General features: G+C 53.5%; 2 protein-coding genes and 1 long non-coding RNA gene across 4 annotated transcripts in view; 1 reads left to right on the top strand and 2 right to left on the bottom strand.

The window, feature by feature from the left end:
- LOC127748947 (uncharacterized) overlaps positions 1-3,384 on the bottom strand; it is a 10,486-nt gene extending 7,102 nt beyond the window's left edge. The window contains exons 1-2 of the long non-coding RNA XR_008010868.1: positions 2,857-3,384; positions 1,266-1,333 (exon numbers count right to left, since the gene is read on the bottom strand). This is a non-coding gene — a long non-coding RNA (uncharacterized LOC127748947). The remainder of the gene's footprint in view (positions 1-1,265; positions 1,334-2,856) is intronic.
- A 3,905-nt stretch (positions 3,385-7,289) lies between these two features.
- On the top strand, positions 7,290-17,531 carry LOC113210488 (atrial natriuretic peptide-converting enzyme-like). Its single transcript, XM_052264747.1, has 9 exons — positions 7,290-7,349; positions 12,608-12,715; positions 12,808-13,016; positions 13,257-13,439; positions 13,717-13,870; positions 14,008-14,262; positions 14,371-14,632; positions 14,798-14,928; positions 16,246-17,531. Exons 2-9 carry the CDS (start codon positions 12,631-12,633, stop codon positions 16,524-16,526), a joined length of 1,560 nt encoding a protein of 519 aa, XP_052120707.1. The 5' UTR covers positions 7,290-7,349; positions 12,608-12,630; the 3' UTR covers positions 16,527-17,531.
- Positions 17,532-17,740: 209 nt separating this feature from the next.
- LOC113210496 (putative inorganic phosphate cotransporter) lies at positions 17,741-22,496 on the bottom strand. 2 transcript variants are annotated; one of them, XM_026428525.2, is made up of 12 exons: positions 22,360-22,496; positions 21,620-21,783; positions 21,439-21,516; positions 21,173-21,331; positions 21,011-21,098; positions 20,008-20,222; positions 19,597-19,743; positions 19,387-19,519; positions 19,183-19,301; positions 18,967-19,086; positions 18,415-18,576; positions 17,741-18,235 (listed from the first exon to the last, which is right to left on the bottom strand). In XM_026428525.2, exons 1-12 carry the CDS (start codon positions 22,400-22,402, stop codon positions 18,224-18,226), a joined length of 1,440 nt encoding a protein of 479 aa, XP_026284310.1. In that variant the 5' UTR covers positions 22,403-22,496; the 3' UTR covers positions 17,741-18,223. The 2 variants fall into 2 exon arrangements, with proteins under 2 accessions (XP_026284310.1, XP_026284309.1); XM_026428524.2 differs by having other exon boundaries at positions 18,411-18,576.
- Positions 22,497-22,675: the final 179 nt, after the last annotated feature.

The following is a 22,675-nucleotide window of genomic DNA, read 5'->3' on the forward strand; positions in this document are numbered from 1 at the left end:
GACCGAAACAGCTCTAATCGCACGTGGATTAGATAACGCCATACGTCTGAGCAGTCCTCTGATTAAATTAGCTGCCTAATGGACTACCCCTCCCTCCCCTCATCCACCCAACCGGCCTTTTCAAACTGACCGCCTTCGCTATATCAGTGAGAAATAGCTGAGCCACCAGGGCTGCGAGGTTTTCACAAGCCCCACACATCTCTCTCGCACTCACCCAAACACCCGAGCAGCCGTTTCACTCACATTTTCAGAGAAACGGTGGACTAAGAGCCAATGACAAAGGCAAGCTGGAATTAATCATGCATCGGACAGCTGCCCGAGCAACGAGTACTGCCAGCTCGTTCGATTAAGATGGCGAGCAGAATTCTCTGTTTAAACGACATGATTAAGATATAGACGTCTCGTGCTCGTTTTAGCATCAGTAGACAATAAACAATAAATTAATACTTTACCCCAACCCTACATAACCATACGCATTACAGGAGGTGGCTGACTCACGCCGCGCACTTTCTCAGTTTTACTGTACCGCATGCACAGGTGCGCGGGGGTCTGCCTGCTGTTCTCGCTACCCACGGCTCCTTATGGCCCCGTGCGACAAGGCAACCCGCCCGCACGCGCGTGCAAGCGGTACAAGTATAACGATGAAATTGCGCGGCGTGAGTCATATCAACTGCAGGCTGTTTGTGCTAGTAAGTCGGCCTGCGTTGCTAGCAGTCGACCTAAGGCATACACTCTTCCTCGATCGTGCCTCGGTCTTCCCTGCGTCGTCATGGGTGGCTTTTGGGATTGCAGTGTATGGGCCTGGCCGGAGCACAAATAATATCCGAAAAGTGCGTACTATATTCCAAACACCATTTACATACACACACATAGATTGAGGTCGTTTTAACTAAGCATCGCCCAACAACGTGAGTCCGACGCCCCCCCCCCCTCCCCCCTCAATACGCACAGTAAAGAGCCAGCGATGATGCATGAAGTATGCGTCGCACGTTGGCAGCCGCACCGCCGCCGACATTCGCTCGGGGGGTCCAGGTCGCTGTACACGGGCAGCACGGGCCACAGCGTAAACACCCCAATAACTCGCCGTGTCGTCCAATGACATAACTGTGGAATGCCCCCCCCCCCCTTTCCCTTCGAGTATGCGTGCGCCATCATAGCCCCTTCCCCCTCCTCCTCCTCCCCTTTTCCGCAGACCCCCGGCTGAGATCAAGCCTCCCGCATAATATGACAGGGTATCAAAAGCCCATAACTCGCCCACCACTCACCGCAAAACGCTGACCGCTCGCCACAGCCCGCCAAGAAGGGCCCTTCTTTGGTCGTCACTTGCCGACTCCTGGAAACAGACAAGTGTGAAATCATTATAAAGTGACTCAACCCCCAGGCGCGATTTGAGGTCCGGCTGACAGAGCGGGCGATGCACTGTCGGTTGCCTACACAGGGCTTTTGTAGCACAAATTGACAACCTTCAAGGCGGCTCGCGAAAGGCGATAGGGAGTAATTTCCCCCCCCCCCCAACACACACACACACACACACACACACACACACACACACACAGGCACGCGCGCGCAGACACCATTAAACATCGCTTGTCGGCCCGCTACGCTTCTGCCTCACTGCCACTGCCCTTCTGCTTGATTTGGCGAGTCCCGCCGACCGCCACTTAATTTCGACGGAGACCTAAGATTCACAGAGCGGCAAGCGGCACTCAAATGACTCTCACACATCACTCTCATATGCTCAGGTGTAATGCATGCATAGTGGGCAGTATAATTTGGCCCACGAGACGGACTTCCTCGGTTATACTTGTAGTTTGACGCTCTGCAAGGAGTTAGGAAGGTGGCAGATGTCAGATGTGCACAGGTGGAGGGGGCCGGTGAGGAGGGAGTGGAAAAAGGGACTAATTGGATAACAGCTTTTTGGTCACGAACTGCTGCGCCCAGACTGTCAGGAGAACAGCAAAGGGGGAGGTGGGGAGGGGGGAGGTCGCATCAGAGCCCCCCCCCCCCCTTCCCCCTCTTCTCTCAGATCAGACAGGAGGCTGAGAGATGAAGAGCACCAATACAGAGCAAGGCCAACCCGCCACTCCTGGCGGGTCGTGAAAGGTCAGGGATGTGCGGATGAGCTTCAAATGCCTATCCTGAAGCTGAGCCCCGCCTTGCCACGTCCTAGAATACCCACCACAAATGATTGTGACTCAATCAAAAAGTCCTTTTGTGGCAAGTTAAACACACATCCTAGAATGAATCCAGAATTTTAGATCATCAAGAAACATTGCCATCAGACACATATATTACAATAGAATTATTAATAATTTATTTGATTGTGATAAAATTAGAATGTTGGCACAAAACAGATTCAGTTTTGACAGCAGATAACAAATAGTCAATGCCTCAGTACTAAGCAAATATAGTGCATTATTTGCCCTCATAAATGAAGTTTGCAACTGGCATGCACATAGAAGTGCTCAACACTACGTTTGCACACTTTCAATAAGCGTTTGACTGGATATTTGCATACAAAAAGAGATTTAACGGTAAAGTTGAACACATAGAAGTGTTCAACTCCAGAGTTGACCATGAAGCTTTGGGGCACTTTTAGGTATTCAAATTTCCAGTGCTACACCTAAGAGTGTGAACCATAGAGTTGAAAACTAACATGTGCATACCAGTAGCACACTTTCGTTTACAGTGTATGGTTGAAAACTACAGGATTTCTGTTTCAAGCCTGCGATCCAGTAGATTCACAACTAATACAACATTTACAATTAAAACAACTTCATTGCACAACAGAGCACCAAATAAATGACATAACGACAAATGTTGTACCTACTTCATAAGACTGAGAAAAAGACTTACTTGGCTTAACTGTGTTGATGGTCCAAAAGAGTTGCACAGTAAAAGTAGTAGCAATAAGATGTACTTCAATCTCAAAGAGAATTGGAATCCAGGGAGTCTTACTTAGACAATGTGGAGGGACTGGCACATGGCACAAGTCTCTATTTATAGGTTATAGGTTGTGTCACTTTGAATGGCGTTACCAGGAACAAAAGGATAGCTACGAAACGGTTTCCAGGGAGATTAAGTCCTTCTCTGACACTACTTAGAACGCTTTCAAAAAGTCTCAGGATACCGGGTCTTCGAGTTGATTTCAGGTTAACAGACAAGCATCTCAGAATACTTATATTCTAAAAATGTGGTGTACTAGATACTCTAACACATCGGTCACACGTGTTGTGCTACCACTGGCCATCACGACTATTTGTGCTGACAGAAACAATATCTCAATAATTAGATATTTTTAAAAAGGCTAAGTAGAAAAATAATTGGTTAAAGACATACACAATCTCACAATTATGAGAAATATACGATGCACCGAAACATGAAGTCAACGTCACACGGGAGAGAAGACACCGGAAGTCGCCGTGGACTTTCTGACTTCCGAAAAATATTTTGCCATCTTTTGATAGGTTCTTCCCAGCAAGTCAAAACGGTCGTACAATCTAAAAATATATATAGCCTACTCGCATTTCGAACATTTTTGGATACTGTATCCGAGATAACGGCCCCGGCAGTCAGAAAAGTCCGGGAGCTCATGATGGCTGCAGGCGGGGGTTAGTCCTCAGGACTCAGGAGGGCGATCGAGGAGCTCCCCGGGAGCGCGCCTTCTAAATCTGTTAAAACAGGGTGAGGGGGTGGTGGGAGCAGAACGTTTTCCGGGATCTCCTCGATCGCCCAACAGGTGCAAGGGTGCGATTGAAGAGCTAACGTGAGCTCACCGATGATATAGGGCCTTCAAGCCGCTTCAAACGCACTCTTCCTTACACTGGGTGACGCGGGGGCCCGGGCAGCGGGGCAGCGCTGATCTAGTAAAAGCGTATTATTATGCGCGCAATGGTAAAACGATTTCAGCAGGTTTGATGCACATGTAATACAAACACATTACACGTTCAAAATCTGCAACCGTTTCTGCACATTGACGCACGCACGTTAATGTGCACTAGGGGGTAGCTGGAAACGTCCTGTGAACGTTTTTCGAGTGAGCTCACGGGGAGGCGGGAAGGCCAATAGCACCCCAGGCGAGCAGGAGCAGAACGGTCAGTGTTCCTTTTGCCATCATTTGTCTTTTGTGGTCTGCGGCGGGATTTCTCTCGCAGCAGGCGCTTTCTGACAACCGTAAATGCCACACCGGGGCATATCGCCTGAAGACAGCGGCGCACTGTTAGTTTGCTTGCCGGAAGAAGCGTTTTGAGGGGCTAAGAGGGTTTACATTCAAGTGAATAAGGGACGCGAGTCGGCACATTCTCCGCCGCTGCCCGTTGCATTCACGTCACAATAACTTCAGTATTTAAAACGGACTGACTACACACCTGCAACTTACAACGACAACCATGCTTTTTTGTCAGTGTAGGCGCGCACCGCGCTTCGTGACTCGACCATCTGTGCGTTCGAACACGGTGCGCACGCACCAACGGCAGCGCTATGCGAAATTTAGCTGGCGTGACAGACGAGAGCGAAACGGGGCAGAGCGAGGAGCGGAGCGAGGCAAGGCAGGTGGCGACGAGACAAAGCGTGGCCGAGGTGCTGATGGTGGCGACGAGCGGTCATAGTGAGGCTCGGCAGACAAGGCATAGAAAATACTGCCCTTGATATCCAGTATGGTATCACTCCTGAACCTTGCCTCTCTGATTTTTGTCTCTTAAAATCTAGCACTTCACAGAGTGCTCAAACACGCTTTATCAAGGCATGCGTGTACCTACACGCACCTCGGTGGTTCTCGCCAAACAACTTATTCAGCCCCCCCCCCCCTTTTCTTGACGAGGGGGGCCGCGACAGGCGGACCAACCTGGCGCCACTGTCTCGCTTCCTGATAAACGAAACGAAACAAGTCGTCATAAATTTTTGCATTCTTATCTCCATTTTCTCGAGCGAAAGGCGCATCCCGGCTCGGCTCTTGAGAGCGGAACCTTCCTAAAGGAAACCTCGGCGCAAATGTGCCATGGGTACGGGACACGGGGTCGTCCGCCAGTGGACTTCTCCGGTGCCGTGCCGGATCCCGAGTCCGCGGACTCTTCGCGTACGCCCTCTGCTCTGCGCCCCCCCCCCTTTCCCCCTTATCCTCCTGCGACCCCCAACCCGACAACTCCCACCCGCTCACGCGTATCATTCCGCCAAATCTTGGCATCTCCGAAGAACTGACCCGAGCCCTCGGCGGTGCCGACAACAGGATTACAACGATGGGCTGACCGGAGCCGACCGCCATCAGATCGGGAACTGCTGCGCACCGTCACGGTGGCGGGGCGGGGCGGGGTGGGGCGGGGCAGGCGGCGACATCAAAAGTGCATTCTGGTGTTGAGTTGGGAGCGACCTTTCGGCGGTGACGCTGCCCTGCTCTGCCGAGCCGCATCCGCGTGTCTAGGCTAGTCCTTTACGTAAACGTGTGCAGCCTGGACCTGGACGGGGACGCCCCGGCTCGACACCGTGCCGCCCGCCGACCTGCAGAAGGCACGGCTCGGCCCGGGCCGGCTCGTGACCTGCCCAGCCTGCACTATCGCCGGGGCTGCGGGGCGGCGGCCGGGGCCAGGGGGATGCTTTGTCAACGTGTTTCCCGGGCTTTTATCATCTCGATCACCTTCCTGGACGATATACGCACATGGACATCGCCGCACTCTGCATCGTCGTTAGGAAAGTATTCGAGCGCCGAGTGCGGCGCCGCACACTCCCACATCGGCGAGGGGTTTAGATGATCCAAAAGCAGAAACAGTGAAGTACCCTGCTACAGCCTGGATAGGGAGTAAGAAGAACCGAACTGAGAGTTGGGGAGGCGCCCGCACTCCTCCCCGGTCGTCCTCCACCTCCCGCGGGCCAATCCCTACTCCGCCGAATCCGGGAGCGGCACACGGCCTTGGTTCCAATTTTGTTCTTCTTAATTCCGATCCGGGATCTAGCGGAGTATACTGTATTGAGGGTCACGCACCTTCATTTTATATTTGTTTTGGAATAGGGAGAGAGATTTCCTGGGACAAATTTCTTTCTCTCGTTGCGAAGACCGAGGGGGGAGTGATAATCTTTTAGCAGAGTGCGACCCGGAAATGTGTGCACCAGGCATTGTATGACATTCGTAAAACGTGCATTACATGCAGTGTGCAGCAGGCCGCTTTCCCTTTTATCGGTTATTGAAGGGCTGACTGGCCGGGCCAAGGGCAGGAGGCGGGGGAGTACCAACTAACTTGTGCTTGCATGACCATTTACTCCCCCCCCCTCCCCCGCTTTCCTCCCTGATCGAATCATAACAGCACACCAACATTTCATGTCGATTGAATAAGATTTCGCACGGCGCAGTGACATCATTTTAACAATGGGATGGTGATGGTGCTGCTTCTCCATAAAGAGGGGAGAGAAAAAAAAGGGATCGAATGTGGCAGTTTATAACCCGAGCGGTATGATTGAGGCAATTACATACCGCCGCACCTGTGGCCCGTGGCTCACCTGTGCCTCAGTAAGGCCGTAAAGCCTTTTAAAACCTGCGGTGCAGTGCAGTGCTCTTGCTGCCGTTGTTGCCGGCAACACTCCGTTGCAGCGCTGGTCCGCACCGCACACCAACGGACTGTGAAGAGAAAAGTCAGTAAAGAAATGCCAGAGGAGAAAAGAACAATACCGCCCTATATCAGTTTTGATAACTGCAGGGAGCAACATTGAAAATGGTTGTGTGAACTAAAATTTAGTTCTGCTTACCGGGAGATTCTTGTCTCACCCATCATTTTATGGTTGTCCCTGAGCTAGCCATATGATGATTGCTTCAGCTTTCCATTTTACTGACCATGTGCTAGTCGTAACAAACATCTCAAGAGCAAAGCAAGGAGATCATTAATGTAATATACATGTACATAACACTGAGTTTAAGAGAGGGTTCCTAAAATTACTTATGGTCCAGGGGAGATATATTATGATGTACTCTGTGGCGAAGTACCCAGCGCGCCCGTCCCTACTCGACAGTCTCGACAGCAGCCTCGTGCTCCGCGCAGCCTCCAGCATGTCAGTGGGTCGGTCGGTGACGCCGCGCACGCCGCACTGAAGACGCCCAACACAAGCGGTCCACTTTCCGGTCCAAGGCCGGAAGTGGCATGTGTCGTGTCTCTACAGAGAGGGACACACAAGCTCTTTGCGTAGGGCTGTAAGCTAAAGGGGAACTTGGGGAGAGAAAGAGTCGTACTCAAGGAAATGGGTACAGAACAAGCCTGATGTATTTTCCCTTCTTTAAAGTATGCATGTCGAACCTTTTGTTTCAGGCCTGGAAGCGACGGAGACGCAGGGAACTAGTCAAGTCGTTGCGAGTAAAGAGCCACCCACAGGTGAGTAGCGACACTGCAAAAAATAATAAAGAGAGACAGAGTGAGTGAGAGTGTGTGTGTGTTACCGGTACACCGGGACAGGCTGCTGCTGCTGGGGGTGGCCACCGAGCTTGCAGCCGGTCAAATGCAAAACAGCAAGCCAGCACAGCCCGCTCATGCCATTCTGCGAATCATTTTCATATTCACTTTCACAAAACGAATCCCAATAAGAAGCACACGCGTGCGCGCGCTCCCGGGGAGGATCGAGAGAGGGAGGGGGGAGAAGTAGAGGAGGGGGCACACTGACGTTGGCCGACCTAAGAGCAACAGAGCCCCACTGATGAGTTGCCGTGGTGCAGCCGTTCCGCCGAACCATCAGCCTCCCGCAGGCCCCCGCTGAGCTGGAGGGTCAGGAGGGCTGTCGGCGGGGTGACCGGTGGCCCGGGAGCTCGCGCGGGGAGTGCCAGCCCGAGAGCGGTGTTCCGACAATCATACACTCCGATCAGTCGGACGTGCATCGTATGCATGGCGCTCGGTAACGGCCGCGCCGACCGGTTGCAAGCCTCCGAAATGGGAGTTTAGCAGCATTTCAGTGATACCAATATAACAAACAGTAAGCAGCGAACGACAGGCAGTCCTGCCAACTGCGGCTGCCAAATGGTCCGGGCGGCGCTGCAGCGCACCGGCCGGCCGGTCTGATGTCCCGGCTCACTTCATTAGGCGTTGCGTCAGGCGTGCGGGGCCCTTCATGCAAGGGGACCGGTGGCGGGCCCTTTGGGATCGGGTCCGCCCTGCCCCGCCCCATCCTACCGCACATACCCCACCCACCCCACCCACCGGCCCCTCCCCGCCGGGAAACGCCTTTCTCGATTTCAGATAGTCATGATCGAGGAGTGTTGTCGGGGTCGGCCGCACGTCGGAGACATTGTTTTGCCCGGAGCTCGGAGCGTCACACATGCGGATGCTCGGGCGGGGAGCGTTGCAGACACGGACCCTGGGCGGACACGGAGCGGACACGGAGCGAACCCAGAGCGGACTCGGAGCGGACCTACCTCGGGCCGGACATGGGCTGATTCCTGCGCTCTGAGAAGCGTTCTCAGCAATGCGCAGCCGACTTCTAACATTTGCCACCATGTGGATGGTGTGTTCTCCAAGCCCGTCTTGATGGCAGCAGAAGGGGGATGAAGATGGGAGGAAGTCGCCTGGCAGGGAGCGGCGAGGTCAACCAGCACGACTGCCGAGGTCATTGTGTCCGGCGACCGAGTGGCCCTCCTCCCTGCTCGCCGTACTGCACCCACTCTCTCTCTCGCACTCATTACCGGGGGACGTCCTTGGTCGATGCATGTGCCCCAGCGCCCCAGACTTAAATCATAATTCACGACCGAAAAATCTGTCGGCGGTGGGCGTCGTGACCGCAGTGTGTGTGCGCGCGAGGCGGGCAAGTCGGGCGAGGGGGCGGGCCGAATGGAGAGGGGGGGGGGGGCTGACGGACCTTGTCCTGGCGGCGGAGATGAGCAGCATAGATACGGAGACTGTGAGACTGCGGACGGCGCAGGCGAAACGGAGGAGACAGTGCTACCGCATTTATTTTTGTTGGAAAACAAAAACTTTATTAAAATACCAGAGAGGGAGAAAGGTAAATATTTGACCATATACAATTCATATACGCGTATGTATTGTGGCGAGAAACGAAAGCCCTGCGCTTCAGCTCCAAAATAAAACAAAATAAAAACAACAAAACCAGCTGGATCCGCATGAGCAGCCTCAACCACGACCTCGTCCAGATCAACTTACCGACCTCTCCGGCGGCGACAGTTGTTATTATTGTTCGAGTATCGTGACGATCACAATTACAGGGGGTGGGTCATTATTCTTATCATCGGGATACTTTTATTTGAGGTCTGCCCCCACGTGCTTACTTTGTACCATAGGAACCAATCGAAGAACCCCACTGCTTTTTAGCGGAAAGAATTTAATGTCAAGAAATAACGTGTCATATTCTCAGGTAGACAAAACAGGCCTAGCGGGCCTGCGGGACGCATCAACCCACAAAACGACATTTCTAAAGTGCAAAGCACACCACACTCGCCACTGTGAAAAAAGTAGGTAGGTTTACAGGAAAATTTTCCTTGACGCAAGTTGTAAAAGTACAATTTGTAATCGTTAAATTATATGCAGTATGTATCGACTTCAAATCATTGGGGAGTAAAAAATGTGCTGTCGTAAATTTACAACTTAAATTATAATTCGAGTTTGCAAAATTTTTGTAAATTTACGGCGGCATTTTTCACAGTGACTGCGAAAGGACACTCCTCCCTTCTACCGCACCACCCAACGTGCAGCAGAGCGCCTGTGGATAGGCCACCGTGCCCAACAGTTGTGTGATGCGGTGTTGCCTAACCGACCATCCACAGGCGGCCGCTGTGTGGCAGGAGTGCCTACCCGGCCATCCACAGGCGGCGACTGTGTGGCGGGACTGCCTACCCGACCATCCACAGGCGGCGGCTGTGTCGCGGGACTGCCTACCCGACCATCCACAGGCGGCGGCTGTGTGGCGGGACTGCCTACCCGACCATCCACAGGCGGCGGCTGTGTGGCGGGACTGCCTACCCGGCCATCCACAGGCGGCGGCTGTGTGGCGGGACTGCCTACCCGACCATCCACAGGCGGCGGCTGTGTGGCGGATGCTGCGTCGTGTATCCGACCGTCCGCAGGCGCTACGTATGCAGCAGGGCAGCCGCGGGGGTAGCGTACCTCATCTGACAGAACGGGTTGATACTGATACCGCGGCGTCGCCCCCTTTATATCCCATTGTCCGCCCGGTCGTGCCGTGTACGAGTAATTATGTCTGCAGCGTATGGCACAGCTGAGGGCCATAAACCTAAGCCGTCTACCCCCGGCCGGCCGGGTGCCGTGAGGGTCCCGTACCTTGTTGTGCGTTACCCGTCCTGCCGGACACGCTGCGCGCGTGCGCGCGCCCCACTCGCGGATCGAATATCGGACACAACGGAACTGTTTTATATAGGACTGTTGTTCAACACAAACACGGCGGGTGGAGGAGGAGGTCCGGCCGAGGACGCCTCCGCCGGTGACAGGTCGGGGATCGGACCCAGGACAACGAGCAGGCCGAGAGGGTCCGGCAGCGGGTGATCTACGGGAGGAAGAACTGGCGGAGGGGGCAGCAGGGAGGGGGAGATAAAGGGTGAGGACAGGGACACAACTGCAATTAATCCGGGTGATTGTGCAGCGGCTGGGGCAGACCGGGTACCCGGTCGAGCGGGGGAAAGCTTGGAGCAGTGCCAGAGTGGCAAAGGGGGGGGGGCGCTCTGCGTGGAGGAGGAGCGTGTGCTCCGGGAATGTTCAATGGCTTTCCAATATAGCGCGCGCCGCCGCCGCGTCACGCCGCGCTCGCCGCTGCCCTTTGTGGGCCGCCCCTTCGGACCGCCTGCCTGCTGCGCCCGCGGCGCCAGGAAGCGGCGCCTTCGAGAGTTTAAAAAAGCGGCCTGATCGATAGGGCGGCGGCGGAAGGATCGTTCTGGATCAGGCCGCACGGTAGCGTGGGCGGGGCCAGGGTCACGCCGCACGCATACCATTGTCCTTCCTGTGTCTTATTAATCGCCAGGTATCTGCCCGGCGTGGCGTGGCGTGGCGAGGCGGGGCGGAGCGTGGCGCGGCGTGGCGCGGCGGGACTGCCTGCAGCGTGTCGCCGTGCGAGGCCCGAGTGAGAGCGCAGCGGGTGCGCGCGGAGCACACTATGGGACACATTACCGGTCATCAAAGAGGGGCGCAGTAGGGTATCGGCGGCAGCCGGGACCTCGCCTTGGATGGACCTCGCCTCGGCGGCTCTCGGCCGCACTATGAAGGGGCTTTCCGAAATAATAATTTATTTTTGCAAATAAATTATTGGGAAGGATGCAGGTGATTTTGCACACTTCAAAGCGTATCTTTGAAATGCATGATGATAAAAATGATTTAGTGCAGGCTGCAGGCACGCCCAGGCTTTGTAGCGAACCAACAGCTTGGCCTACGGGACAAAACCACCTCTTTGTTCTGCCGTAATAGTTGTCTGTCGAGTTTACGTGCAAAAACGAACAAAGTATACGCAGGGAAAGTTCGGTGTTTGAAAATAATCCTTAATTTCGTTGCCTGATGTGCGGAGATCGCGAATCCTGTTGCGCGAGACGTTGCGCGGTCTCCACGCGCATCTCGCGCGTGTACCACAGGCAGTTATAGCGCAATCTGTCTGAGAGTGTCAACCGCAAGGCATACGGCACCCGGAGCAGCCGGTGGTGGCGGCGGCGGCGGCGCGCGGAGGCACCCGGCGCGCCATACGGCACCCGCCGGCCCTGACTGGACGGCGTCCTGTTCAGCGGCCGCGGCGAGGTCAAGGGCTCCGCCGCACACTTGCGGGGCGCGGCGCGCCCGCACCCGGGAGGCGCGTGGCGCGGCGTGGGTGAGCCGGGGAGGGCGCGCCGCGCCGCCGCCACGCCTGCCTATTGATTGGCAGTCTAATCGCGACAGGCGGGGTCGCCGTGTGTTAAGCCCCTCCGCCCCGGCCGCAGCAGCAGCAGCGGCAGCCTCACTCATTTCACTCGGCTGCTCCGCCATAAATGGCTTCCTGGAGCGATACCCGCCGAAATTACAGCCCATAGGTGTCTGGCGTGGTCCGGCGGCTCCCGCTGCGGTGGCGGCGGTATACGGCGGTGGGCGGTTGGTAAAGTCCAGAGTGCACGCAAATATAGGGGAAACTATCAAGTCTCTTGATAATTTATCAGCAGCTAAGAGAAAAAAGGTGTGCCCGAGTGTGCCCATAATACACGTTCTCTAGCTATACTAACAGTCAATTATTATTATTGTTGTTTTGCACGCGTGCAGAATTGACCACCTGAATTCATTAGTTTGAACCCGAATTTATCTCCTTTGTTAATTGTTATAATTTAATTGGTGAAAAATCGAGATGGTCTTTGGATTCGGTTGACTCGTTCTGCTGCATATATTTTTATTACGGTCAAGGGTCCGCCATTCAAGCAAAATTATTGTGCTTTTGAACGCATGAGATATTTGTCCCGACTTGGCTCACGGTGCTACATACGATTTTGTTGCATACCTTTCTAATGTGACGCTTATTTTGGCCGTGGAGTCCACCCTGGCCCGAGCCATGGGGGCAGCGCTATCACGGCCCACTTCCTCTGTAATTTACTACAAACATATTAACTGTCTACTTAGCCCGTGGTTACGTAAAATTTGTGGGCTAAACTGCTGTTATTTTCGGCGTGCAGGTGACTGGAGCACGGCGGACGAGATGCCGGTCGGCCAGCAGCACGACGACTACGAGGACGACGACGACGATGAGGGCGGCAGACGAGGCGGCCCCCCGCGTCCATCGGGTAAGTGCGAAGAGCAGCCCTGCACTTTTTCTCAGTATGTCAGAGGCGCCCGCTAAGTGATGGCTAAACACGTCTCCTGATCGAAATTGCAGAGCCCCCCGGCGGACCAGCTTCGCCCCCCGAGGCGGACGGCGCCTCTTCCACAGCGGCCGCCAGCAGCACCGCGGCGCCCTCCTCGGCGCCCTCCCCGGCCTCCCCGGGCGCCGCCCCTGTCGCAAACGCGAGCAGCGCCGCCGTTGACGCCGGCGCCGCCGTTTCCCAGGCGGCGGTGAACCAGACCCGAGCCGCGTCCAAACCTGACGTAAGCGAGCGGCCTTAACTAATCTCTTCTCGTTGCGGCGCGGGCCCTGGTTCTCATGGGTCATGGCGTGCTTATGGCGCCGCGGCTCGCACAATGGCGCACATATGCCTCTTCCTAAGGGAAAGAGGCCCGGGGAACACAAACAGGGTGACGTCAGACCAGAACGCCAACGCCCCCGCGTGTGTGTGTGTATGTCGTTGTCGACGGCGTACGTAATAACGGTGCGCGTCGTATCCGCAGGACGACGAGGAGATGGTGTACGACACGGACGAGCTCGTGATCGAGGGCGACGACGGCGACGCCGAGTACGAGGGCGACACGGAGCAGACGCTGCCCGAGTTCCTCGAGTCCATCCTCAGCCTGTGGAGCTCGTCGCCCGCGCCGCCCAAGGTGCACAACGGCCACCGATATGGCGACACGCAGGTAGGAGGGTCACTGGTCTCAGCGTTTTTTTGTTGCTTTACTTCAGAATCAGTATTTTGTGTCCCGTCTAAAAGCAGCCAAAAATGCGCGTTGGCGCATATAGGTCTCCCTTTTGTTGTTTACGGTACTATCTTGTTAGCAGTTCTAACAGATATTTACATCAGAAGTTGACTGCGTGACATATGCTCTTCTAGATTAATGCACTTCCTTAAAAACTCGAAGACAACTGTACCTCCCAGCGACACTGTGCAACCTTTATTTTCTCTCGTATGTGCAGGCGGGCGACCAGTGGCCGGTGGCCAGCAGCCCGTCGCCCACCCCGTCCACAAGGGCGCCCGTGCCCGTTGTGTCGCCCACGCTGCCACCCCGGCTCTCCCTCGTGCACCGAGTCACCCCGTCGCCCACGCCGTCCCCGGAGGCCCCCGCCGACGGTAGGTCCACAAGACGAGGGTGGATCGCGCTCGCGCTGCCTTCGCGGCATGGCCCGAGTGCGCGACTGGCCGTGGCGGGTGGGCTGCCTGCCCGGCCGGCGCGAGCTCGCCTCCTCATCATGTGTGTTTGCCTGCAGACGACTGCGAGTCCCCGCGGCTGCCGCTGTGCCGGGGGCTGCTGCCTTACGACCTGACGCTGGCGCGGCCCTCCGTGCCGCAGGTCCCCGCGCTCCGCACGGCCGCCGACCTGAGCGCCGCGATGCCCTACTTTGAGCTGGTGGCGCAGTCGGGCTGCTCGGCGCGCGTCAGGGCGTTCCTGTGCCCACTGCTCGAGCCCGAGTGTGTCCTCAGGACGGCCAGGCCCCGACGGCCCTGCAGGCGCCTGTGCAGAGGTGGGTGCACGCCAGCTCAGCGGCTCAACGGAGCGGCGATGAGAATCTAGGACTTTAGGGAGAGAAACCCAGCGGCAATCTAACTCTGCTGATCGCCCTCTCGCACAGCTGTCGCCGAGGACTGCCAGGACTTCATCCTCAACAACCTGGATCTGTCGCGGGTGTTCGATTGCAGCCACTACCCAGACGCCCCACACGGCGAGGAGTGCCTGGACCTGAGCGCCGGCACCGGCAGCTGCCTGCCTCGTGAGTTCAGCTGCGGCGACGGCACCTGCGTCCCGCAGCGGTGGCTTTGCGACGGCAGGGCCGACTGCGCGGGCGGTGCCGACGAGCGGAACTGCACCTCCGTGTGTCCGGACGACCACTTCCGGTAAGTCTCGGCCTACGCAACGCGATGCATGGGTCTCAGAGCGGGACTCTTTGAACGTCAAAAGGATATTCGGAGTTCGAAAGGCGCTGCATGTGTGGACGAGAGAAGCGCGTCAGGCAAGCACGAGCCCGCGGCCTGCGGTGTTGACCAGGTTCTTGTCGGCAGGTGCGCGTCCAGTGCGTCGGCCGGCCCCACGGGCGTGAGCTGCGTCCGCGCGCTGCTGCGGTGCGACGGCCGCCAGGACTGCGCCGACGGCTCGGACGAGGTCGGCTGCGCGGCCAACACGGGCGGAGCAGGTGCGTAAGGTGCAGGACACCCAGGGCCGCGGCCCAGGACCCCGTCCCAGGGGGAGGGCGAGGTGCATGAAGCCGCCCAGGTCCAGGACTCGGACCCATACCTGCAAGCCCTAGTACAGTTCCGTGAGAGCAGATGGATAAGTCTTTTAGGGGGCTGTACTAGGGATCCTCTGGTAGACCTTCAGGTTCTTCTTGTTGAAGCCCTTGTAGGGCGTGGTGTATAAGCTCCTGGGGCCGTGCCCGGGACATCCACGCACGCGCGGGAGTTGTGGTTTGGCGCCTTTGACATGACGGACATTCGACTAGTTCCCCAGCAGCACTTGTGTGTCACCAGCTGTGATGTGTCTTCTCGCCGCGGCATCTTACCTTCTTCTGGTTCTAAGGCGGATACAAAAAATACTAATACCCCCATATTTTCTTTCGAAATATTCCGATCCACGCTGTTTACAGATGCGGTTCCAGCCATTAACGCAACTCTAGTGAGAGTATAAGCGCCTAACTACGGCCGACCCAGCGCCCTCCAGCGCTTGCCCGGTACGTACAGCTGGTGTTCGGTCGCTTTTTCTGTGTTAATTTATTAAAGAACATCATTGGCACCCTTCATTTTAAAAACTAAAAGTTGTATCATTGCTTTTTTAGCCAGGGCTTTTTGTTTGTCATTGCCTCTACAAGGCAACAGCTTCATGCACAGTGTAGCTTAGCCGGCCATAATGTCATGTTGTAAATAATTACTTCCTGAGCACCTTTTGTTTTCACCTGTCTAGTGTGGTCGAACGCTTTTCATACGACCTGCAGCTTTGTAAGTCACGGTGAGGCAGCTCTCTGATCGAACTATTTGGACGACTGTCGGACGCCCCAGGCCGGACGCCTTGCGACCATTCTGGACCAAGAGAGACGATGACCAAAAACTTGACCTGTGTGTCGCAACCTGTATGGCTGATGTGTGCGGTTGGTGGCTGGGTAAAATCTTTGCAACTCTTTCCTAAGAACATCAAAAAGCACGCCGTCATGACACTATCAGAAGTGCACATAGATTTAAATAATGATCTAAATTGCATTACAGTTTTCAAATTTTGTGAGTTTCTTTTCAAGTCATTTGCTCCTTTAATGTTTTTGTTTCTTTGTCACGCGTGCACTTTCCAATCGCGGTTACTACTGTTGGCGAATATTTTTTAAAAAAAAACTATATCTTTAGTCAAAGAGGCGAAATATCGAAGCCATTTTTTTCTTCGCTGCCTGGGATGACCCTGTTTTGGCTGGGCATTCCCCTCCCTGTCCGTCAACCCTCTGCTCTGAACAGTCGTCTCCCATCCGCAGCCCTAGGCGGAGTGTCGCCCTGCCCGGCCGAGGAGCTGAGGTGCCTGGACGGCCGCTGCATCGGCCTCCACATGTTGTGCGACGGCCACCCCGACTGCCAGGACGCCGCCGACGAGGGTCACTGCCCCGCAGCCAGCGCGGGCGGCGCGCCCAGGAGGCTCAAGCGGGCGCTTCTGTCCACCACCACCGCCCGGGAGCCGTGGGCCAGACACAAGACTGTGGCCAGGTCCCCTCTTGGCCAGACCCACCTCCTGGGTCCCATGGTGGGCTCTCTGCAGTGAGGCTGGTTGTCAAGTCCTCCCACCCGGCCAACGTCTAGCGAGAAACGATAGTCGAAACGATATCGATACGATGTTTAATCGTCGTACTTTTCGATGAAAAATGCGGGCGTCACGACGTACCGATATCATTTCTGTCAAACATTTCCGACGAAGATTTGCATAGGCCCTGTGGAAAGTGTGTTCAGAAACTTTGTCGGTCTGACAATTACTATTATTTGGGCCCATGATCTATCAAACGACTGTCTAGACCCAAAACAATAGTGAGACACGCTCTGCCTAAGTGCGTGAGTGTGTTTGTGAGTTTGCTACTCGTTTGAAAAGAAGTTAAGTACCCTCTCGTGTCCTTCAGCGATCCTGACTTACCGTTGTGATGAAAGAAATGTTCCCAATGTCTTGTCGTTTTGAGAGTTCTGAAAATGTCTTACTGAATTCGAGAAAAAATAGAATTTAAACACAGATAATAAGGATCCGTATAAATGTTTTTCAGACTGATTGTATTTTTGATACTGTAAATACGAAGTGTGATAAAAGCTCTCTGAAGAACGGTCTTAGCTTTCGCGTTTTGTTTTGTGAGCTTTAATGAAACTAAGAGTAACTATTATTGTCTTTGTATTATGACCTCCACATCAAAGAAGCTTTTTCTTGGCTTGTCTCTCTGAGCACCTATGTTGCAGCCTTTGGTGCTTTTGTTGTTGTTTATTGTTATTATTATTTTGTAATTAAGATTCAAATTTTGTTATTTTTCGAAGTTTTGTTTTACTTCTAGTGCAACACATTATCTCTAAATACGCGCTCCCATTTTCCACTTCCGAAAACTTACTAACTGAAAAGTGAGTTTTTAAGACTATGGTGAGACATTGAATCCAAGAAATAGATGTTGTAGTGCCAAATGTATAACAGTGTAAATATTGATGTATATGTTGTGGAAATTTTCTTTGAAAAGAGAAAAAACGTTTTTGATAAGAAACGACGAGTTTTTGTATAAAATAAAATGAATGATTGCTATGCAGTTCAGTGTCATTTACCCCCATACAAAGCAAAGAACGCTTGAAAACTACTTAGCAAAATCAGAGCTGGTGAGTTTCGCAGGAGTATGACTGTCGTAGACTACTTGAAATAATACCACATTGGTTGATCATTATTTGATATACGGGCTACTCTTCAAAAAAATCACTAAAAATGTGAGTAAATCTTCAATCCAGTAGGCCAACATGTTTTAATTGCGTCTTAAACTTCTTTATTAGAGAACAAGTGGCGATCATCCCGGTTTTGCACAGGACCAGTAACGTGTGTCAGGGCAACGACCTAAGGGGCCGTGGCGCCTTGGGTGGAGCGTAGGCACACCCACATACTGTAGTGTCGTGGCCCCGACACACGGCACAGTACGTGTCCTACGTAGCAGGTGTTGAACATTTCCACACCTATTCGCCAGTGTACACACAATAAAGGCAGTTTATAAGATACACATTAAAGTAATAAATACACCAGTCTCTTATCTCATGTGAGTACGCTCTTGCACCGGGCTCGCGTCGCAGAGGTTGAAGCCCTATTTATCGCCCCCACATCTCTCTCTCTCTCTCTCTCTCTCTCTCTCTCTCTCTCTCTCTCACGCACACACACACACACAGTCTCGTACTGTTCCGAATCTCAGATAAAAGCTCAAACTTCCGTTAGACGTATGCCTCACGATAAACTTGCTAGCTTTTCACCTGCAAAAATTAACGACCGTTAATGATATTGAACGTTTGCTCAGACATTTTTTAAGAAGCTGGCCTCATCTGGCTGACACTTTTACTGAGCCAAAACCAGCAATCAAACTAAGAAATCAACACCAGACTAGGTATACAACCACAATTAAATACTTGGACTTGGAGTGCTACTTGCCAACCTCTGGAAACTCCTCTTCATCTCTCTTGCTTTTATTCTTCTTGTCTGTGGGCTTGTTCCACGGTTGAACTTTGGCGCTCCCGCACAGCACGAAATGCAGGTTGCTGATAAACATGACTGCCGCCAGGAGGCAATACACTGTCCGCCACTGAGACACAGAGCCCTGCGAACACCATAAGTTTACATAGGGGTTTTATACCAAAAAATTGTCTGCCTTTCAGGTGTCGCAGTAGCGACGGTAGGGGCACCACCCACCCTCACTTTACCCTCCACCCCAGCGTGGCATCGATATTCATCGGTTCGACGTCGAATCGTCAAAAAAATCATCGATCTGATCGACATATTTTTGGTCCTCTGGTTCTACCTGCTACGTCGGAACCACTGCGGCATTTTCTGGTTGGGTATGTCTACCGTCACTGACCACGACGTTTACTCCGGCCTCGCAACCCGCTCCCACGCCCGAGTGCGGTGAAGTACCAACAAAATATTGTTTGGCGTGAACCGCCGTTGAAGGCAGCACAAGCATGGTCTGCATCTGTAAGCGGCAACGCACCTTCTCTGAGACGATCCAGCTGATTACAATGGGCCCTGCCACACCGCAGCACGCGCTCAGGAAGTTAGAGATGCTGAATATGGTCCCGGAGTAGTTTGGCGTCAAGTCCATAAAGTTGGACTAAAACAAAAACAAGTCGTTGAAAGTGAGGAATCAAATTACGGATTATTTCTTGACATCACATTGGTAAGGATCTTTCTCCGAATATAGTTTTACCTGGACTCCGGGATACGATGCAGACATAACGCCAATACTAATTGTCAGAAGTATAACAGACAGGGTAGTGTCGGTACAAAATCCAAGGGCGAGCATAGCCATTCCTCCAACAACGTGTGCTGTGTAGGATAAGAAAACGAGTCTGTAAAAGTGGTGCGTGGTAACTAGGGTAAAAAATTAAACTGATTTAAGATTAAAACCAACAAATAGAGTTGTAGATCTTCCTCGCATTCGTGAGGTTGATGGAGCCTCTCTTAACAAGCCAGTCGCATGTAGAGGAGAAGGGGAAGCTCAGGGCCCACGACACGAAGTAGGGGAGTGCTGTCAGGAGGCCGTTCTGAGACCGGGGAAGGAGCAGCGAATCAGCGGACAGAGCGCGCCCACGCAATGCTGACACAGTCGACCGTTGTTTACCTCTTTAATATCAAACTTGAGGACGGTGCTAAGGTACGTGGGTATCTTGGTGAGGAAGGCGAGGAACACGCCGCCCTGCAGGGCCATTGTAGCGATGGCGGCCCAAGCTGGGCTGCTGCGGAGGATGGCTCTCCACGGGGTGGGCGCCTGCGAGCAGGCACAGCAGGTCAGGATCCAGGTCAGGGCGCACAGGGGGCACCAACAATGAGCCAGCGTGGTTACAATGTGGTCACGCTCAAAATGTCGATAGGCATACAAAAACACCCCGCACTCAATTGATTGTAGTCAAAACTTGTACCACCCAACTGGAAACCTTAACCCCCCCAACTGATTGGCAAGAACAGTGAGTTCGATAGCCGACAACCAACATATTAGAATACTTGCGCGTCTTGCTCTTCCCTCCAGACGCACCTTTAGATTTGGCCCGCCCAGTGACGTAACGATGTAGGCACGCTCTTCGGCGGATATGGTCTTGTGCGCCAAGGGTGAGTCGGCCCCAAACTGAAGCACGAACATCGAGTAGAGGACGCCGAACGCGCCGTACGAGTAGAACACAGAGGGCCAGCCACACAGGCTCACCAGCACCCCGGCCAGTGGAGTGGCAACCACGGGGCCCATGGTTTGCGCTGCAGACCCACCGGTGAGTGTGTGTCAAGACAGAGTAGTCAATAGTTGGGAAGCCTTCAAACTTTAGGTGCCAGCACAATGCGATGCACCACGAGCCATGCGCCATGATTACTATCGTCGATGCGCCCTGCTCCGCGCGCCTTTCCATGTAGCGATATGATTCACTGTTAAAAATTCTATACCCAGAAACAAAATTCATACAGATCGTTCTGTAGTTCCTGTACTACGGTCGAAATATGTTCGACTGGTATTTGAGAGATGAGTACTTAACATTGCTAGAAAAGAACTTTCCTCCAGAATAAAGCACAGCGCAGCCTGCAGGATTACACTGTTTTCAAAATTACCAGTCCATTTTGTAGTTATTTACTATTGTAATTTTTAACAGAGTTTCAGTAGACTTATTTCAGCTATTTCAACATAAAAATCGGTCAAAGCCGGGTGCTAGAACCGAGAGTCACATGGTGCATGGGTCGGGCGCACCGCGTTGTGGGGGCACCTTACAGGGAACTGTAAATCGTAACAGCCAGGGGGGCAGCTTCTCGGCCCGGCGAGAATGGAGACGATTAGGAATCGATCAGAAAGTTTTATCTGATATGCATGCGACAAATTACGAGAGCTTGACGCCTGCGAGACGGGGGGTAGGCCAACCTGCAGTACACGCATACACTGCAGGAAAGATTTTGCCTACCCATCAGGCGCTATGAGAGCTTTCTCAGGCCAAACTTGGCAGTTTCTTAACTGTTAATGACGCACACGTGTACTTTCTGGATGATCTCTCCTCACTGACCTCCGAGGATGATCCCTGCGAGTGTCGACCGCTCCTGCGCGGGGGCCCACAGCCCCATCATTGTGAACATCGACGGGTAGACGAACCCCTGCAAGGATGAGCAGGGGGAGAGTGACACCGGCCCAGAGCGCTATCGGGAGCTACCCCGGTCCATACACGTACCTGCGTGACTCCTTGCAGCATCCTATTGGCGCAGACGAGCTTCCAGCCGCCGAGGTAGGCGCAGGGAGGCAGGAGCATCGAAAGCACGCTGGTGGAAAACATTGCCCAGGTGAGAATCCGGTGGCCGCCAAACCTCTGCGTCAGCACGCCTGCGGGAATCTGCCAACCGACAGCGTCCCCAGTTTATGTTTCAGGAGTGGTTTTATCTGTCGAACTGACAGACAAGGCGTATGTTTTCCGAGATGAAGTTGGCCCCACATCCATACCTGTGTGATCATGTAGCCCCAGAAGAAGGAGCTGAGGACCAAGCCCTGCGTCGTTTCATCCCAGTCGTACACGCGCGCCTAAAAATAGAAAAAGCATAGACATACAGACCAGATTATTTGAAGTGAAGCACACCGGTGCCCTAGAGGTTCTGGGGGAAATGTACCGCCCCCGCTCACCAACCTTTTCCTGGCCTGTTTCGGTTGCGTTCGAGGTCACGTTGCTGGGCGAGTCCATTCCGGTCATGCCCACAATGGCGACGCTGAGATTGACCCGCAGCATGTAGATGGTAAAGGACCCGCCCGCCATGAGCATCGTCTGGAAATGGCGCACGCCGAACCTGGCGGCTGGGCGCGTAAGGGATACCGTCAAGTATGTTCACGTCGTTTACACGAAAATGTCTTGTCTAATTGGCATCGATTAAAGACGTGTTGTGCCAACATCGTAAAACCATCATGATATCCCGCACAAATTAAGCCAAAGTATACCCGCCAAGCGACTCAACTAATTTTGTGCATTTCCTATGGTACGGTACCTTATGCTACCTAGTGAGAAGTCTTCGACGTAGACGTCGAATAGACGTCGAATAGACGTCGTTTAGATACTTATGATTTTAAAAAATCGACGTCGTTTAGACCTTTGACGTCAAATTGACGTCAACGTCTTACTGGGTAAGATATTATAAAGGACTTCTCTGTTTTACTATTAAAGTTTTGACGTTTTAAAATGTCCATATGAGAAACTTTCTCCCCTCTTGCTGGTGACAAGATTGCTGTAAAAGTTACGTAGAAATGTGTCGGTAGCCTATGGTCTGAAATTTTAACATTATAGCTGTGTATGCCCCTTAGTAGCCAGAGGATAGATTTCCCAATAGTTCATGACACATTAATACATAAGAGGATTAACGTGTAGTATTAACCGACCTGGTGCTGCAATGTGAACATGCTGCTTGTGTTCGCCTGACATCGCTCGTCGCGTAAGTGAGGAGGTGTGCGGAACAGAAGCCCCGCATGGCGGCCTCGCTCTCGGGCAACGTGTCAAATGCGCTGAAATGTGTTATCAGCTGACGTGAGGATTTCACCTTTAACAAACTTCCTTTATCTGATGCTGAAAGTACGAGCAGTGAGCTCACCGTCAGCGTTACTCCATCTGCACGAGGCTCCGACCCGACCTTGCCATTGTCCAACGAGGATTTTGCAAAAAGCATGTTCGGCCAGGCACAATTACACCTGGGTTTCG

This window comes from Frankliniella occidentalis, unplaced genomic scaffold (assembly GCF_000697945.3).
Source record: "Frankliniella occidentalis isolate FOCC.00 unplaced genomic scaffold, Focc_3.1 Scaffold21, whole genome shotgun sequence".
Lineage (NCBI taxonomy): Eukaryota > Metazoa > Arthropoda > Insecta > Thysanoptera > Thripidae > Frankliniella > Frankliniella occidentalis.

Bases quoted from the DNA above. Each gene is read 5' to 3' on its own strand.
- LOC113210496 (XM_026428524.2), bottom strand. From the start codon at position 22,402: ATGTCAGGCGAACACAAGCAGCATGTTCACATTGCAGCACCAG. The intron at 21,784-22,359 runs GTCGGTTAATAC...TTACGCGCCCAG, and splicing joins TGTTCACATTGCAGCACCAG to CCGCCAGGTTCGGCGTGCGC. The intron at 19,302-19,386 runs GTTGGTTTTAAT...TATCCTACACAG, and splicing joins GAAGATCTACAACTCTATTT to CACACGTTGTTGGAGGAATG.
- LOC113210488 (XM_052264747.1), top strand. From the start codon at position 12,631: ATGCCGGTCGGCCAGCAGCACGACGACTACGAGGACGACGACGACGAT. The intron at 12,716-12,807 runs GTAAGTGCGAAG...TCGAAATTGCAG, and splicing joins CGGCCCCCCGCGTCCATCGG to AGCCCCCCGGCGGACCAGCT. The intron at 14,633-14,797 runs GTAAGTCTCGGC...TCTTGTCGGCAG, and splicing joins TGTCCGGACGACCACTTCCG to GTGCGCGTCCAGTGCGTCGG.